Below are 19,771 nucleotides of genomic sequence, written 5' to 3' on the forward strand. Positions count from 1 at the left end.
TGGCCATGTCACATGGTCATGGCTGGCTAAACTGAGAAATCAGGAAATTGTGAAAAAAAAAAAGAAAATAACAAACCACAGACCCTCTCTACCCCTGAGAATGAAGTTATAGTTATGCAGACCATCATTATTCTATACTGCTCTCATTCTTATCAATACTTTTAGTATAATATGACTGTAAGTTGGATTTATTTACGAATTGAGTTGGCAAGTGAGATTTACAGTGAGAAGAAATACTCTGTACTATATGTAGACAAGGATTATCTCTCTCCTCTGTCTACCCTGAATGTGATGTCAGGGATTTTGTCATAACTGTGTGGACCTAGGTTTTTCCAACAGTGTAAGTTCTTAAATGTGCTCAAATCCATGCAGTGTAGTGAGTTGTTCATTTCCGTTATGAACCAGGTAATGCCAATTAAGACCAATATGAATGCAATTGCTACTTTCTTCTATGCAAGGAACAAATTTTTATGCAAGGGATGAAGGCACTTAGCGCTAGTATTTCCGCAATGTCAACATGACAAAGCAACACAATTAACAGGGACAAATTTTAAAATTGTATCTGTGATACCGATTCTGTTGTTTTGTGACTCTGTCACAGCGTGTTTTTGAACAGGATATAAGTAGTGTAATGCTGAAGAAAGAAATCTGGACAGCAATGCTGATTGGTGCTTGTTTTTTTTTAACAAAAAGCCACCAAACACAAAAAACAGCAAAGGCACGTGTCTGAAATTATCTGACTTTGTCCCTGTATTTTCATGTTTGCAATGTATTTTACAGTCAACATAAAGTGCCAAAAGTATGCCAGCAGACTTCTTTGCTCTTTTATAAGAAGTGAAAACTTGATTACACAATGAGTTTCAAAATAGCTGCAACAGCTGAAGATATTTCCTGCCTCCACAAAAGATGGGTACCTGAGCCTCAGCTGCTCCAATAAAGAGTCCAGTAACTGACTTAAAACATTATTTAACACAGATCTGAGCTGAGAGACTTGACTTTTTCTGCAATGCCTTGAGGCATGGACATAAGCATCCTTTTGCTGAAGGCTGTTACAGAAGCAGGAACAAACAGATGATTCTACTATTATTTTAAAGAGCTGTGACTATCTCCTAAAGAACTAGGTTCAAGGTCCTCAGTTCTTGTGAGTGGCTGAGTTGGTAATACAGTGAGTTTGAAGCACTCACACACCTTCTTAAAATGTCTCAGTTACAGGCAGCATGGTACACAGGCTATAACGACTAACGTGCAATAAGGTGTTAAACTAAACCAGCCTCTATAAGGTGACTGCATGGTTCCATCCTGAGTCTGTTTGTAGTCCATCACCTGAAAAAAGAAAGTACTTTCCTCATTTGCACTTTGATGAAAAGTCACTGAAACAGGCATCACCAGATGATAAAAACAGGGCTGTAAGTATCAGTATGCGCTTGCCCTGCTTTGGCACAGTGCTGTTGGCCAGGGTTGGAGGCAGGCTACAAAGAAAAGTCCAAGATAGACATTTCATTTGATTATTCTTATACTATTTCCACCTTAAGTGCATTCCAAATATAATCCCAACTCCTAATTGACACGATGTTGTATGTTGTGTGTGTGCAACGCAATTTGAGAACTGGAAGCCATTATCTCAGGATTACGTAAAGTCAATACACATTGCTGTGAAAGCAGTAAGGTAATCTAGGTCTGCGTTTTACTGAGATCTGGTTATAAACACAGCTCACTGGAGCAGCCGCACAGCATTGCTTTGCAAGTGATCAACTTTGTTTTTCCTTTGTAATTTAGTCAGAGAATAGCAGAACAGTTATGTTTCACAACACAAATCACGACAGTAAAGCTCCATCAGGAGCACCAGAATTCTAAAATACAAAGCATTAGAAGAGCTGTAAGTTGTAACAGAAGTGGTTTTCAGAATACAGAAAAAACATAATAGAATAATACCAGTCCCAGAAGCCAGTATTCTACCTCATCACTGTGGAAATAAGAAGCAAGCCACCCTTATGTGGAACATGTCCAGAACCCCTTTGCTTCTACAGTGCTGGCTATTCAGACTCTTTAAATATTATGCAATACTAAATGTTAGTGCATTTGATTCAGTCAATGGATGCCTCTCTTTCACTTCTTCCTACACAAAGGGCAGTCTTAAAAAGCACAACACATTCTCTAAATGAAGAAGACTATATGAAAAAACATACAGCATTTCTGCATGCTGGTTACTGGTGCAGAAAGTCAACATCAGAAAAAGCAGAATTCCACCTTTTTTGCAAGAAGAAATTAGTTTACTTGAGAACTTTTAAAATATTATTCCAGAGGGAACCCATAGAATAGTGAAGCATTTTGGCAGCATAACATCAGCTGGGATATTGTCCTGTTTTTCTTTCCCCTGATGACTTCTAGAGGTGTGCTATTTCATTGATGCTTTTATCTATCCATAGAAATCAAAAGAAGAGAAACGTGACAGGATTCAATGACTACATTCTAGTATTTGCACAAGTGGTGTAGTCAAAAGCTAAACCAAAAAAACTCCAACTCTCTCAGATTCACCAGTCAGTGCTCTTAAAATGTCACCTTAGGAGTTCTTCACTTTCACCTCCATGAACTGTTATTGCTAAAAGGATTATTTAGCTTCCTCACCTTAGTTTTTCCTTTGGGTACATAATAAATTCCAGAAGCTCGTAGAAGAAAATAACGCCTCTTCCAGGACTTTTTTCCATCTTCTTTTAAATAAAGGGCTCCTTCAAGCTCTGGCACAATGACAGATGTCCCACAGAAGCTTTCCTGAGCAAAAAGAATCATAACAGTACACAAAATAAATTGATTTAACCCTAGTAATAAATAGCAGAAAAATGCTCCCTTAAAAAAAAAGGACATTTACTGTGACAGTGAACATGGGGAAGGCAGCTACCAGGGAGATGAATGCCTTAGAAACGCAAAAGAAACTTTTCCAAGCTAATGTGGTAACTCAGATGTACAAGTTGAGCCTTCACACTGGAAAAGAAGGCTCACAAATCCTCTGTTTTCTGAAGGGACAAGCAAAAACGTACAAAAGCTTTTAAGTAGACATAAGATGTGCTCAGTGAAGGTAACAGAACAGAATGGTTGTTTCCTCCGCTGTTTTTTTTTTCTCTATTATTATATAGAATCATAGAATAACCAGGTTGGAAGAGACCCACCGGATCATTGAGTCCAACCATTCCCATCAAACACTAAACCATGCCCCTTAGCACCTCGTCCACCCGTGCCTTAAACACCTCCAGGGAAGGTGACTCAACCACCTCCCTGGGCAGCCTGTTCCAGTGCCCAATGACCCTTTCTGTGAAGAATTTTTTCCTAATCACAGAATCACAGAATCACAGAATCACAGAATAACCAGGTTGGAAGAGACCCACCGGATCACCGAGTCCAACCGTTAATGTCCAGCCTAAACCTCCCCTGGCGGAGCTTGAGGCCATTCCCTCTTGTCCTGTCCCCCATCACTTGGGAGAAGAGGCCAGCACCCTATATCTACAGCTTATACAGAGAAATACTTCTGTAGAATCTTTAGAGACTGCTTAGAGCTCTAAAAATAGCTAAAGAAAAAAATCCCCCTCAATGTCTACTTTCACTTTGAAATACATGCTAGCATTTATGACAGTGTTAAAACAAATGTACTTCATTGTTTGCTTGAAGAACTTATTATTGGGGAATTCTTAATGCCAACACACTTATCATTCGCTGTTTCCATTTATAATTTAACAAAACTTTGTGGGTTGGTATCTGGCACCTTCATGAGATGCACTAATTTGAAATGGGAATCCTCAGTCACCTGAGAACAGCATTTCCTTTATGAACTTTTAGCAAATTCAAACTGCTTGTCAGAAGATCTCTGACAATCTTTTCTTTCACATAGCTCTAGAGTCCTCTATCTCAAACATACAAATGAAGTAAAACTTCCGCAGAAAGAGGCTAAACAGACTTTCTGGAAAAGCTCAAAGGCTTTTTTTCTGTTGCAGTACAGCTAATAATCTGAGGTAGTTACAAGTAAATAAGTTCCTAACCCAAAAGATAATAGTTTGCTACTGATCAACCTTAACATAAAGTCACAAGGGCTGGCCTAAGGGTATGACACAGCTGTTTCTTTATTCATATTTGTATAACACCACTTATATTGTTACAGCATTACTCTTCATAGAAACACTAAGTAAAAACGATTCAAGGCATTGGGGTCTATAACAGAAAAATTATCCTCCATTGTTTAATTTCTCTGCTAGGGGATACAACCTAATTTTTAATGGTGAGCAGCAGATGCAGAGCAAAATCCACAGATCAAACCTCAGACATAAACATCAACCATCACAGAAATTCCTGTAATTTATGTATTTGCCCACAAAGAACTACACACAGTCGTACAGCAGATGCAGACGGTGGCAGAATTTTGGTGATATTTACCTTATCACCTTAGGCTTACCTCCAGCAAAGCCTCTTTGTTTTTATAATTCATTTCTTTGCTTTCATTCTTCCCTTTGTTTTCCAGGTAGAAATTCTGATTAAGGCAGAAAAGAAATTGATGTTCATTACAAAGACAGCAATGCAAGTAACTAAATCTCTACAAACATATTCAACAGTTACTCAGTCTTTCAATATTGAGCATCCAAGCCAGCAGATTCTTATGAACTCTTACAGAAAACTTTAATCACAGGTGCCTGCTCTTGAGTTTAAATTCTTCATTTTGAATATAATTCAAAAGTAGTACAAAATTACTTTTGCATATAGCCTTACAAAATTTTTAAAAACACTGGCTTATGGTTTTGGCTGTTTTTCTGGATGAATGGGTTTGATGTCACCATTCCAATTTTCAACTCTTCCTATATTATTATAGGCAGTAGACAACATACAATTTAATTGCTTGCTGATATACAGTTAATACAATGCAGTATCAAAAGTCTAGAAAGCATTTTTTCCTAACAACCTGATTTGGTAATTTGTACACTTCATATCTGGCACTCTGGATATAACTCAGCTCTTAATTTTTAACAGAAGTGCTTGTATATCACAGTCTTTATCTAAAGCTACTTTTTTTTACTTTCAACCCCCTGCTCATGCTCTGTATTTTTACACTATGAAAAAGGTACTAAAAAATCTAGAAGAAATCAGAAGAAATTATCTCCCTATATCTTGGCATTTTTGCTCCAGCCTACTGAAACAAAAGCCTACATTTTCAAACAACCTTCCACTTCTGTGACAAGAGGGTTGTGAAGCTGCAGCTTCCTGCAGAGGACCCAGTGCCTGTCGGCCCCCACAAGCAAGGAAGCACAGCGCCTCATTGCACACAATTACCAGGAAAAATAAATTCACCCTCTGTTAAATGGTAAAAACCATTTTACATCCATCTGCATTGTACAGATGGACAAGAGGACAGCATCTGGACATACATGCAAATTCAGGGAGTGGGAAGACAGCTCAGGAACGTGCTGTGCCAGAACATGTGCAGCAGCTTGGCTCAACAGCGAACAGCCAGATAGCAAAGCCTGGTTGCCTGCACACAGTAAGGCAGCTGAGCATGACATAAGCGGGTAGATCAAGGGCCATGCATCAAGTAGCATTTAGATCCATGGGCATGAAGCCAGAAAGGTAACACTCAAAGTTTTTGTGTTTGTTATTTTCTAAACAAAAGTAAACACAGAAGAGGAGCTTGGGTTTGTAAAATAGCTGATGCACAGGACAGTCCTACTGACTTTCCTGAAATCAGTCAGAAAGCTAAGTTTGCAGAACAAAGGGCATGAAACAAACACACACCGTTATCTAGGAAACAGATGAAACTGTAAAAATTCAACACATTTTGAAAGCTATCTACTTAAAATTTACTCCTAATCCTATAACTCTTTAGCAATTGTGTAGGAAAAAAATAAATAGTTTATCTGACTTTTCACCTCTCTGTTTTTTCATGTTTCAGGACTGTGAGAATGTGGCAATATATTTATATGCCTAGAACTCCAGAACCACTCACTGCAACACAAATGCAAACATTACCAAAAGACAAATAAGCAGTGTGAAAACGAAGGAACATGCTGTTGCTACAGTATAAGAAATAAACAAACAAGAAGCAAGCCTGCCCTGCCAGAATACCATGTTTATAGTAACGAGGTTTATCTGAAGTGAAACCCTGCTCTTCCACACAACCACATCTTCTTTTACAAGCAATGCTGTGAACAGCTGTCTGCCAGAACACAAGCCTCATAGCAGACGTTTTTCTGGAGGGGCACCAGGAGAGGAAGGGGAAGAGGTGTGGACATCTGAAATACAGTTCTTTAAAAACTATTTTCATGAAAGTTCACATGAAGTCAGACAGGGGACATCAGAAACACAGCCACCGCAATTTGTCCTGTGCTGATGCTATGTCTCTGGTACAACCATAAGAAAAGGAACTTTAATATTCAATACTATAGACAGTTATGCTAGGAAACACAGTAATGTTCTTTAGCACGTGGCTGGCACAGACTGGAAACATTTTCAGTCCATGGATGAAGGTAAGCAAACACTAAGGACCTCAGCTTCATGATTACATGTGAAGACAGTATTCATAGCAGAAAACACGCAAACCAGCTTAAAACAAAAGCCGCATAAAAGTGCCTTCTCGGTGCAACCCATTCAGTGATGCCCATCTGCAGTTCAAAACCACAGGTCTGACTAAGTGACAACGCTACACTCATCCCACCGGAAAAAAAGACACTGTTCTGAGCAGCTGCAGCCAAGTCCTCTGTACGTGGGCGACGGCTCTTCTTGACAGGGAGCACTATCACAGCACTGCTGGCTTGATACTGGCACAACCACTTTTGCATTGATGAAGGTATGAACACAGAGCTCAGAGGGCACTGTTAGGCTGGCCTGGGCCACCAGACTTTGGGATGGATTTAGAAAGTAGAGGGACATGCAAGCTTTAAGCCACCTTCTTCTACAGATCATTATAAAGACATAGTACAACCCTTAAAATACACAATGAAGATTTATCAAGGTAAGTACACCTTAACACTGCCTCAACAAGGCTTGCTTCATCAACTTTATTGCTGGCAAGGAAAGCATTTATCTGGTTCAGTCAGCCTTCACTGCTCTGGTAATAAGAAAACAAAGCTCCTCTGATTACAACTGATTCGTATTGAGGCATCTGGCATTTATTTAGCAGAAACACAGACCACCCTGTACTGACATAATCAATGGTACAGAGAGAAAGTTTGTAATGATATCTGTGCTGGATCTCTAACAACGCAGCTTTTGCATTAGGGCTCTGTCACCTAAACCAACGTTACACAGATGTACGCTGTCATCTTTCACTTGTCAACACACATTTCATTTATTACTGATTACCTCCTTTACGTCTCTGCCCTGAAATCTGGAAGTACATGGTACTTACTATTTGTCAATGGCTAAAAATCTGGGAAGCAGACTGTACACAGTACTTGTTTAATCACTGTGTGGTCTACTATTTTATCAGAAGCATTCATCCTACTGGAGGCAAACCACATGTGTCCACATGAGGTCATTCCAAGTCCAGTAGTCAAAGGTCATGATAAAAGGCAAGCTCATTTCTGTCTGAGGACACCACTGCAAAATGCATTTTGCTTTGGGATGTCAGGTCATTAATGGGACAAGATGTGGCTAGAGGGCAGCTCTCTGCCTATGTCTACAGATCTGAGGATTAACTACTTTTTACAATCAAAAGACAAGTATCTTCCTCTGGATAGAAAGCTGAGTTTACTTAACAGGATGGATTCATCCTCCTAGGCTGAAAGCCCTCAAAAACCCAAACTCGGGAGTGTTACTTTGGCAGACAAAACAAAGTATGCTGGCATACTTTGTCTTTGGGTTTGCTTTGTTTGCACTGTTGAGGTTATTTGCTGCAGAGATGAGCAATTGAGCACTTTTGCTGAATTGTTCCCTGTGCCTACACCCCCCAGACCAGTTCACAGAATCACAGAATCACTTGGTTGGAAAAGACCTCTGAGACCATGAAGTCAAGCTGTCCACTACTAAACTCTATCTCTGAGCACCTCATCTACCCATCTATTTTAAATACCTCCAGGGATGGTAATTCAACCACTTCCCTGGGCAGCCCGTTCCAGTGTCTGATAACCCTTTCAGTGAAGATATTTTTCCTTATATCTAATCTGAAACTCCCTTGGCTCAGCTTGAGGTCATTTCCTCCTCTCCTATAACTTGTTACTTGGGAGAAGAGACCAACACCCACTTAACTACAACCTCAGGTAGTTGTAGACAGTGATAAGGTCTCCCCTCAGCCTCCTTTTCTCTAGACAGTGGAAGACAGATGTTTTCAATTGTTTTAGAGAACATCTCTGCTGGCATGTAAGCAAACCAAACTTGGATAATGGTGGAAATAGTAACCTTAATTACTGCCATGCCAAACTCTCTGGTTGGTGTTCCGGGTCTCAATATCTGTAAAAAAAGTACTTCCTAAGTGAAACAGCACATCTCTCAAACCTTTCATCTTTTTTTCATGCACAGACCCATCCAAGTTGGAATGCAGCAGCTACTTGTCAGCACATAGCAAAAAATAGGTGTTCAAGGCATCATCCTCCCTCTGCTTCACCTTCCACTTAGGTGGCATTTTTGCTTTCAGGCTACTGAAACTATTTTTCCAGAAGATCTGCAAGGTCTGTAACAGTATGCAGCAAACAAGGCAGCTCCTCCATACTCATGGCTTTGGGCAGTAAGCTGCCTGTTTACGCTCATTCAAACTGCACCTGGAAGGAGGCAAGAACTGGTCAGCTTACATCTCATTTCAGCTCATTGCAACTGCGTACTGAACACAACATGGTTTGTGGAGAAAAAAATAAACCACAACATGGCCATAGCTGCAAGCAGTATCATAAAGTGCCCCCTAAAAAAATGCACATTAAAAATACTAGAAGATAACCTATGATTGCTCTGAAGATCACAAATAAGTGAAGCTGAAGACAAAGCTCTTCTGAAGCCCCCAAAAACTGATATGCAACTCTGTTTACTTAATTCTATAATACCTGAAGGAATCACCACAGCTCACTTTTCATGCCTTGAGGATGATGGTTTTCATCATTAAAGGGAGAGGGAACGCAGAACAAATGGAAGACATGCATATGCTAGAATGCAGCTTAAGCGAAGCACGTAACAAGCTGACTAGAAGTCAACGTGTAAAAAAAAATAAAATCAAAATGTGTAAAGACTGCTTCTGTGTTACAGAAGGTAGAAAATAAAAAATATTAATTGAAATAGCATCTTCAACTTGAAACTACACTGTGGTCTAAGATCACCTAACAGAGAGAGAAATTAAGATTACTAAACAATGGGAGTACAGTGAAAAACACTTCCCTTTTCTCACTTCTATTTTTTATAGATTTGCCAGCACACCCAATAACCAAGTTCCCTGCCACCCTTCTGTGTTCCCTTCACTGGGTAACAGTGGAGACAAAAGAAAAATGTTGATCCATAAAGGCGGCCAAAGTGGTGAAAACCAGAAGTATCACCTGGTGGGTAATAGCCCAGTTACACTGACTTAAAAATAAATATTCAAGCATGAAATTCATTACAGCTGTCCTGTTATGGAAGATGTTACAAATTCTTACTCCGTCTCCTTCTCACGCTGTCTAGTTCTTTTGCTTTTTGAAAGACAAAATGTCAATTCAGTGTATGAGTACTCTATTGGAAGGTATAGCTGTTGCTTTTGGCTTACATATGAGGGAGCATAGGCAGAAAAACACTCACTGTGCAGATTTTCATTAATTTTCATAAATACTGTCCAATACTGTCACCTGCACTTTTTGACTTTATCCTGTCTGCCTATAACAGTAGAAGAGAAACATGGGAAATCAAAATACACTCAAGCAAAAATAGTGTTCTGAGAACATGACTTGCATTTACAGTCAGGAGTTTAGGTTCAACTGCCCCTTAAAAATAATCCCGTTTAAATGAAACAAAACCGTTTCCTATAGTTTTCTTTTTTTAAGAGTCCTTTTTAGCTGAAAACTATTCTTTGAGCTTTCAGAAAAGAGGTGTTGAGACCCAACAGCATTTCCTTTCTAAAGTCAAGCACAGCACTACTCAGCCTCATGACAAAGCATCACCTTTTCAGTGTTATAAAGGTTTTCTTCATTCACATGTACCAATACGTATTTTTGTTTCACTCCTTAGTCACAGACTTGTGACGCTCCACCTCTATCAATGAGTCACTCATGCCATTCATGGAACGATCTTTGACTGCGAGTTCACTACAGGGTAATTTATATTACAGTGAGGAAAGGGCAAAAGCGTGCCTATCTTCATGAAGAAAGGGACACCCAAGGGTTTTACAGATGCTTTTCCTAAAATGTATTCCAAATACTTTAAAAAACTGTTTTCAGAAACAAAGTTGCAGAAAAATATTAGAGTACTGCATGACAAGAATGACAATCTTCAAAAAAAGCCACCAGCATTAGCTATTGCTAGCACAGAGAATAAATTCTGCATTTCAAAACCTCAATTCCTCCTTAGAAAATGAAACACATATAATTAATTGTTGCTGAGTTTATACCACGTACATAACTAGTTCACAGAAAGAAACAATGCATATTGCCATGGGTCATGGACCTTCGCAGAGGCCCGCTTGTATCAGCAATGCATTTGGACATCTTTATAATAAGATTTTTTAAAAGCATTTAATTGCATCAGAGCTCTGTAATGAAACTTTCGTATCACCAGTTTGTCTAAGAGTAAATTGTAAACACCTGGCCAACTTTGGAATTTTTTCCCCTGAAAATTATCTGCAGGTTACAAAGCTGTGAGATCTCCTCAGACAACCTCCAACAGAGTGCACATGAAACAAGACCAAGAAGAAATCCAACTGGTGCTGCATTACCACCACTGGCTGTGTTGAGAAAAGCATTCTGCGATTTCTGTACTCACAAAATGAGTTTTCGAGGCAACCTTGACTGACCTAGGAGGAGAAGGCGGCCAAATATACAAGGAATACAGTAACAGAGCACAGGATTTCAGTTTCCTATTGGTTACACAATGATCTTCATAAGTAGTTAGATAATCATACACACCACCCTCCACCAACTCAGCATTTCCATTTGGTTTACCTTTTAGGGGCTCACTCCAGATCATGTATTTTACCATGTTTCATTATTGAGCCTGAGCTGTGTCTGTAAAATACTGATTACTTTCTGCCAAAAGACAAACTGCCAATATGACTGTACTATTCTGCCTGTCTCATAATGTTTGAATTTACTAAGCCTGACAGATGGTTAAACTTTATTACATGCAAAATATTTCAACAGTATGATAATCGCAACTGATCCAGTTTCCTTAGACTGTTCATTTTAGAGCTTACAGGAAAGGGGCTGAAGCTCAAGGACTGCAGACATGTCCAGATCAAGCTCAGCATGTTCTCAGATGAGAGGACAGAGCTACACTCTTATTCTGGTTTTGGCTTAGGTCATGTTTATTTCTAAAGTTCATTGCAATCAAAATGCCCAGAACCGTCATCAAAGATTTATGACCCATAGGAGGTTCACAGCGTTTCCCTAAGCCATTTGCCCAAATAACACTATTAGTCTATGAATCAAATACACAATTGAATCTCTGCTGCTAGATATGTTTATGCACATCAAAAAGTAGGATACCTTGAGCCATTATGTATGTTTTGCTTCCAGATTTGGCTTTGCTGTTTCATACTAAAAATCAACATCTATTCATGTATACGGCAGGGTAAGTTTTCTTTCTCTGACTGTGGACACTTGTTATGTCAACAAAAGAAACTTCCTCTCTGCAGGTTTCATTTGAAATACTGGCTCATTCAGAAAAAAAGCTTCCTAATGAGCAGCTTGGTGAGATTTGCTGCCAAATGATATATTTGACTCATTTTTTTGGCAATGCAGAATTGCTCATTTTTCTCTTGTTGCCCTCAGGAACAAACCAGATGCTCAGTAAGCTAACAGTTCACTAACAAGACGAAAAGATCTAGTGCCCCAGAATCCATCAACTGTATGTTTGTTAATAAGGTTTTGACCACGTACCACAAGAAATAAGTGATTTGCGTATACATCTATCCTGGATCATTTGACACAAATCAGTGTGTAGACCCTCTTTTCACAAAGTTTGGGCACACAAGTTACAGTTCACCCAGTTCTCTTCCCCAGTCTAAATGAAAACCAGAGATAAAGACTCTGTAGTACTGAGCACAGTCTCATTAAGTTTCGCATACAACTGGCAAAAACTAGACTGTCAGAGAAATGTCGATTTTCATCAGCATAAATAGTGGACAAAGAGTAGCAATGACAAAGGACAGGTTTTTACAGCTATGCCATCTCACCCCTGTTCTGAGAGCAACAGCTTGTACCAGGAGAGAACTACCTGCTTCTTTTTTTACCATTGCAGATGGGACTTTAAAATAGTATCAGAAAATAATAGAAAGCACTAATTTTCAAATCTTTGTATTCAATATTTTCATTTGGTTTTGGGTTTTTTTTGGAAGTCCAAGGTTTGCTTTCTCTCATTCCAAATAGAGCTGAATGATTTATGCAATAAGCAGCATACAGACTAACTTACATGATTTTAGACTCTTATCCAAATAACACATTAGCTTACCTGGGGATTTTTAAATAAAGCGTATTTTTCACTTTTTTCCAAAAATAGGATCTTATTCTCAGTGTCTCGAGTCCAGTTTGACAACACTTCAACAACATTTTCATGGTCTTCAAAAAACCTTTCTGGAGAGACAGAAGAGGTAATGTAAGACACTCAAATTCTCTCTCCCCTCTCCTGAGGCTGCAGGAATTCTTGTGTAAGAATGCAATCATTATCTGATGTTCATTCAGAGCAGAACAGCCCAGCACTCTTTTCCACTGCACAGAAGGGAGCAAACCCACATAAAAATAGTGTCACGTGGAAGGGAAAATCAGCTACAGAGGATGCCTTATGTAGCTCTGACACGCTCCTGGATTCCTCCTGCAACTCCGTGCTGTTGCCTGAAGACCACAAAGGATGGAAACAGTGACTTGCTAGGAGCAGACAGTTACATCCATACATCTCAACGGCTTTTTGCTTTTGGTTTTTAAGGTTTTCAGTATGATTGGGGGGGGTATATATTCAATTCAGCTGCTAAACTGAAAAAAAAACCAGTAAAAACTCATTTCCTTGTCTTTTTACTTATTGGAATGCATGAAACACTGGTTTTTTTGTCAGGAACAATTCTATGCACTGAAAATAAAATGTTTTTTTTCAAGCAACTGTATTTAAAAACAGAAAAAGCAAAACAGAGGAAATAGTAAGACAGACTGAGAACTGATGTGAAGATACACACTGTTTCACCCAGCATCTCTGTAGTTAACAAAACTCACCAGAGATGTGGGAGATCTAGTGTTAGTTCTCTCCCTTCCTGAGCAGATCTGAACCCAGATCCTCCACCCAGAAAAGCCACGGGGTATGCTGAGGTTAGGCAACTCTGATCTCTTCTGTGGTTTCACTTGTATAAATTAGTTGAACAGTCACATAAACCCCCTTTGAAAGGGAAATGAATTGAGCATAATTTGACAGGTAATTTTGGAACAACCCAAACTGCATTTTTCTACAAATTCAGTACTGGGGCAGGGAATTAATCTGGCTCCAGTTTTCAGTATGATTTTGGCAGTTCCCTGGGAACAGCTGTACTCCCATTTCAGTGGTCTGTGCTGATCACATCTTTCAATGGCCTAGATTGGCCTTGTACAAGAGAAGATAACAGTGCATCCATTTTGTAGGGTTTCTTTAACACTTTTTGTTACTTTTGACAAGGGTTCAGTCTGTCCCATCAAAACTAAAAGTTGTGAATTAATTAAATTCACAAAATGAGATTATCTGCAGGGCCAGTTCACTTATACATAGTAACAAAACAATACAAATGACATAACACTACTCATTTAGCAGCTGATACTTCTGTAATGCACTGGAAATATAAAGCACCATATAAAATCCAAGTAACGGATTTAAGGGTAAACAGTAGGCTATAGTCCAGGATAGCTGCAAAATAACTCTCAGGTCATAATGCTAGTTATTTAATGCCAATTTTTGTCACAAATACTTTTGTTTGCACATTTCCAGAACAAGGCTTTTCTTAATGTAAAACCTATGATCCTACCCTCCTTAGAAGAGTCTTTTTAATAATTATTGTTACAAAAAGGTAAAATCTGGATGCCAATTATAAGGCAATGCTCCTTATTGCAAAATACATACTGGTATGTATGACCTGGTGTTGTATCACCATCTCAGTACTGAAATTATCTGCAATATTCAACATACAATAAATCTAAAACTGAATTTTATTTGCAAAGATCATCTTTCAAAATAGCAGTATGTATAAGATACTCTGTCAAGGATCTTCTGATATAAAACTAGATTGGACCTTCAGTTCAGCCTGAATATCTGCTGCTCAGATTTGCTTCTTAAAGTAAACATAATTTTATTCTCCTGAACACTAACATGAAAAGCAGGCAGAAAGAGAAAGTGCAGGAGAGCCTGTCTTCTAAGCACGATGATAGTAATAGAGCTATCTGGAACTGCCAAGAAGTATACTGACAAGAATAAAGAATAGTTCATATTGTTTTGATTTTGAACAAAATTAACTGCATGGTGCTGTGCACTGGAAGCAGAAGAAAGAATATGTACCACTCCATCCATATTGAATTTCCCTTCTCCAAACAAAAAGGCCCCATTCCTAGCTGACTTGGACTTGGTGATAGACATCTGCATTAGAAGTTTAGGAAAAAAGGAAAAGTCTACGAGCTGACTACTGATTTATTTTCTTTCCCACTCTTCTTCTGTCTTGGCTTTTAAAACAGGTTTTTTTTCATTATGAGAGTAATTCCTTACTATGCCAATACCCTACCCGTAATGCAAGGCACCTATCATTCACTAGGACTTAAAGTAACACAAGTAATTTTCACTTACTTACAAAAAAAAACCAAAACAGTCTAACCATTAACTCCAATGTTTGCAGCGTATGTTCTCCCTGATGCCTTCAGTTTTAATTATGTGCTGGGGAATTCAAAATGTCTATCCAGGTTATGAAGAAACACAAGAACATTCTTTTCAATGATTATGGAGATTCAGAAAATAATCTGTTTATATCCTGTCATTCAAACACTCACAAATGTTAGTCCATGTCATGCTAGACAAGAGGGAACAACTTTCCAAGACAGGAAAACACTTTAAAATTATTCACAGTGACATTTGTGATATTTCTAGGGTCTAATGACATTTTCAGTCTTTTCTTAGTTAAGATAAGCATGTTCAAAAGAATGCAGCAATGTTGCTTATGTATCATCTTAATGCAGTGGAAAGAACAGATCGGCAGTTATTCTCTGTGTCATTCTTACAAGCAGATAAGTACCTACTTGCTCATAAGCAGTCAGGATTTTTCCAGCTATTTTTACATTTCTTTGTTTTAGTTTGGCAGGGTGATTATTCCTGGGGCTCTTTTAAAATGTAATATAGATATTTAAATTTCTTTTTGCATTTCTATATCTCTACTGGGAGTCTAAACTGAGAATGCTAAGGGCTGTTTTACAATTTCGTGTTTCTCTAGGTCAGATATCACCCTGCAAGAAAGTTATGGTAATTTTCCTTTTCCTTCTGATGCGAACACTTCTACAGCTTGGACAATAAAAAGATTTTGAAATAACTTACAAAGAGAGAATATTCCACTCTTAATCAGGCCTTGAAGTCTTTTAGAAACAAAACTCAGTAAGTTTCACCAAACAATACTTAAGTTCTGAACAGGCATTTCCTAGGGACCTGGAGGCTAGGTTAGTTACTTCCTAAATCATGAGGTACCACCAGCAGAGCTGCACCTCCGTCACAGAATGATACCCTGTTTACAATTACACTTAAGAAAATGACTATCACAAATGAAAAGCATTAGAAATAACTGAAACACTTCTCAGTCAGTCTTGTTTAATGACAACATTTGTTTGGCCAGCATGTCACAGCCTGCTGACAGCACTTCAGCACTGCACCCTCTCTTCAAAGAGTAGAGTTAAGTACTGATGTGTTGGGCATGTCATTGCCTTGAAAAACAGCGAAATTCAAATGTCCCCTTCATTTTGTGTAAAACAGAGTAATGGAAATGGTGAGAGAAAAGAAGCCTTCTGCAGCTCACAGCATGGACAAATGGAAAGCTCACTTCTACCCGTAAGAACAGCCCAAGTACATTCCTGCAGCATCCCTTACCTTAGAGACTACTATGTTCCAACACCAGCGGACACGTGGGCATGAGAAATCTTATTAATTACCACTTTGAGATTACCCATAACATAAGATGCACTGTATCTATCTGCTGTATGCTCTGTCCCTATGCCACTTACCAATCTGCAGCTCTGGGTACATTTCATACAGACACCAGTCGACGTTGCAGTCACAGTGGGTTTTCTCGAAGAGATTGTCTAAAACATCTCGTGTCACCTGACGCTCATCCACCATTAGTGATTTTGTGCTGTTATCATACATGTGCACCTTGATAACAAGCTGAGTACAGAGTCATAGAAGAGTCAGTTAATTTCAGAAGCAAGTGAAAGGCTAGTCTGAATCTGGTAACACAGATAAGAAAGATGAAGGTTGTTATTGATTCAAAGGCGCTCTGTCCCACAGTGAGCTAAGGGAATAAAACAGCTTGGAAGCTTTCATGTTATATTGCCACCAAAATAAAGACCTTTTCTCAAAAAAAAGGAGATTGAACCTAGTCCCATGCATGACTTTGGGAAAGGTGAAGCTGCTATGGAGAAAATGCAAAATTTAATCTCTTCTCTAAATCTACTAGATATGCAATTAAGGAAAATACTTGATAGGAAACCAAGTAAAAAAGCACAGTGCCCATACTGTAAGCAAGAAATGCAGAGAGTTTAGTTTTAAATTATAAAAAAAATGGAAGCATCTTGCCATGCCAACAGACTAACCTGAAATCAGATTGTACTAAGATGGACAGTAGTCCAACACCCATCAATAAGCAAATAGATGAGTTTGCTCGTATTGACCAAATTAACCTAAGATACTCATTATTTCTTCATATTGTGAAGTACTTGCTAAATTAGAAACTGTGTACTTTTTTTGACAGAGAGGAACAATACAACAATATGCTGAAGTAGATAAAACGTTATAAAGAACAGCAAATACATTACAATGAAAGCACTAAAAATGCTCCAATAATACTGAAAACAGAAGAAAAAATGCCTACAGGATTGGTACATGGGAAATGGAACTAAACTGGTGAGTTGGGAGAACTTCTCCATATGGTCTTGTTGAAAAGCTCCTTATTTTAAAGGTGTGCATAAGCAGCTTTGGTACTATAGAGACAATCTGCATTATAGATCAGGTAGAAGCAGAGAGTGATGATCCTCAAGGGAAAATCTACACTATCTCTGAACGGAAAAGCAAATGTAAAAAAAATGTGAACTTGCTTTGATTCCAACCTTTGTAAGTTTCTTCCTCTCTAAAATAAGCAACTGAGCCATAGTACAGATCATAAAGAAAAAGAAATGTTGTGCATGAATAATCTACAACATGCCTGGGGAAAAAGGGTATTTTTGTCTGTTTACACCTGACTGCTCAGAAACATGCATGCAGCTTCCATCTTCACAGAATCACAGAATGGCTGAGATTGGACGGCACCTCTGCAGGTCTTTCGGCCCAGTCCTCTGCTCAAACAGGGCCAACTAGGCTCCATTGTCCAGGACCTTGTCCAGACGGTTTTTCAGTATCTCCAAAGAGGGAGACTCCACAGTCTCCCTCGGAAGCTTGTGGCTGTGCTTGGCCACCCCCACAGTGAAATCAGGTGTTCAAACAGAATGACTGTTTTTAGTTCATATCCATTTTTCAGAGGTACTGAACATCCGCAGCTTCTGCTGAGTTCAGCTGGAATGCTAGTTTAGGATGAATGGGCATAATTGCATGACATGCTGCAGCACTGTGCAGACACTGGCTGGAAGCTTTCTGATTCATTGGTCTAAAATAATTTCTGTTATCCTTGTACATTACTACACTGCTGTGAAAAGATTCAGCAAGAACACCTTCATGAATTTAATTGGGATTAGCTAAACCCACATGCTCTGTAGAAGAAAAGTTTAATATGCCGTGCTGATTCCAGCAATAAGTAAGCAACATTTTTATATACAATCCACTTTCTCTAAAGCAGCCTATCAGAAGAGTGGGCTTTGCCCCAACACTGGAAAAAAAAAGAGGCAGAGTCTTTTATTTTCCAAGCCCACTTTAAAAATAAGTCCCCCACAGGCAACATTCTCCTAGACTTCTCTTCACACAGATGACAAGACAGCTCCACAGAATATCTTTAAATGTTTCAAGTTACAGACAAACCAATAAAAAGCCTAGTGATTTTAGTAAGAATTCTGTTGTTGAGAACAATGACAGTAGATACTTAGTTGGTAGTTCTTCATTAGAAATAGCATTTCACTATTTTAAGGCTTACCTTTCTAACTTTGGCTTCCTTGAGTTTCTGCAACGCAAGTTTAATCTTGTCAGCTTTAGCCTGTGCCTCCTGTTCTTCCTGAAAAAAACCCAAGATTATCTGGTATAGTTCTTGTTAAACAAGGCTAGCAGTTTATGTTTACCTGAAAAGGGTTGTTTCTTGTTATTTATATCCAGAACACAAGGCTTGCTTGCTTTCCAACTTCAGATCCTTGCCCTCCACTACTGAAAACTGTCTTGTCTGTGCTTCCTTGCCCCTTAATAAAAAGCATCTTCAGCACATCTGATGATTCTCTAGGTCATCACTCAGGTCACAGATGAAAACATTAAAGAATAAAAGCCACAGTGCAGATGTCACTTCTTATCAGCCAGCAAACCATTGATTACTACCTTTGACTCTGGCAGGTTAGCCAATCTCAGCCCACCTAATCAGCCACCCTTCCAGACCACCCTTCCTCCACTTCCAAACCAGACTATGTAGAAGCTTTGTACTTCCTTAAAGGTCGTAAGTCTAAATCAAGATGGGGACAATTGTAGGACAATGGACAGAACTAAATAGCATCTCTTCTAGGTCGATAAAAGACTTCAGCATCTGAAGCCGTCTAACTGATTTTTTTGTAAATGTTGATATCCCTTTAAGACAGGAAGTTAACTATTATCTTTGAGATACAGAAAAAAGGCAAAGTTCCTCCCACGTGTTCAACTTTCACTCTTCAAATGAAGCCATACCCAGTGAATTACTTTTTATAAAATAAGGAAGATCCTCTTCCTACCAAATTTTACATTCCTTTGCTAAATGTCTGCTGTATGATGCTAAACACAGGGGCCACAGTGCTGTCAAGGGGATTCATATTCAGTTTGTATGGATTTTCAAACTGCAGTGAAATGCCCATGGTTTTAAGCAAAACTGACTAATCTTACATGGGCTGACAAAGGACTTTTCACATTCTCTTAAATCCTTCTATTCCCCAAATGTAAACATCTTCTCTGCATCATAGTTATTACACATATGAATACCGAAAGAGATACTTTTAGATCTTTCATAATTCCAGATTCAAGTTTTTTTGAGCTGCATCACTCTTCTAACGTTCCTTCTCTCCCCACAGGTTTGTGATAGGGCACAATTCTTACATTATTTCCCTCTCCACAACCTCATGCTAAAGAAACAAGCTTCTAATACTTATACTAGAAATACCACTTTTTATTTCAGTTGTTATAACAGCTCTGCAAGAAACGCAAACATAGAGAAGGCTGTGATAAGTCTGAAATTTTAATGTAAATGTAAGCCCATTGTTTACAAATAGTATGTACTGATAACTTT

General features: G+C 38.7%; 1 protein-coding gene across 1 annotated transcript in view; it reads right to left on the bottom strand.

Moving 5' to 3' along the window:
* APBB1IP (amyloid beta precursor protein binding family B member 1 interacting protein) overlaps nucleotides 1-19,771 on the bottom strand; it is a 67,176-nt gene that overhangs the window by 23,955 nt on the left and 23,450 nt on the right. The window contains exons 5-9 of the mRNA XM_069859455.1: nucleotides 18,452-18,529; nucleotides 16,338-16,497; nucleotides 12,586-12,707; nucleotides 4,439-4,513; nucleotides 2,626-2,769 (exon numbers count right to left, since the gene is read on the bottom strand). Coding sequence (XP_069715556.1) covers nucleotides 2,626-2,769; nucleotides 4,439-4,513; nucleotides 12,586-12,707; nucleotides 16,338-16,497; nucleotides 18,452-18,529 — 579 coding nt within the window. The remainder of the gene's footprint in view (nucleotides 1-2,625; nucleotides 2,770-4,438; nucleotides 4,514-12,585; nucleotides 12,708-16,337; nucleotides 16,498-18,451; nucleotides 18,530-19,771) is intronic.

The sequence above is a fragment of the Phaenicophaeus curvirostris genome, chromosome 6, assembly GCF_032191515.1.
Source record: "Phaenicophaeus curvirostris isolate KB17595 chromosome 6, BPBGC_Pcur_1.0, whole genome shotgun sequence".
Classification (NCBI taxonomy): Eukaryota; Metazoa; Chordata; class Aves; order Cuculiformes; family Cuculidae; genus Phaenicophaeus; species Phaenicophaeus curvirostris.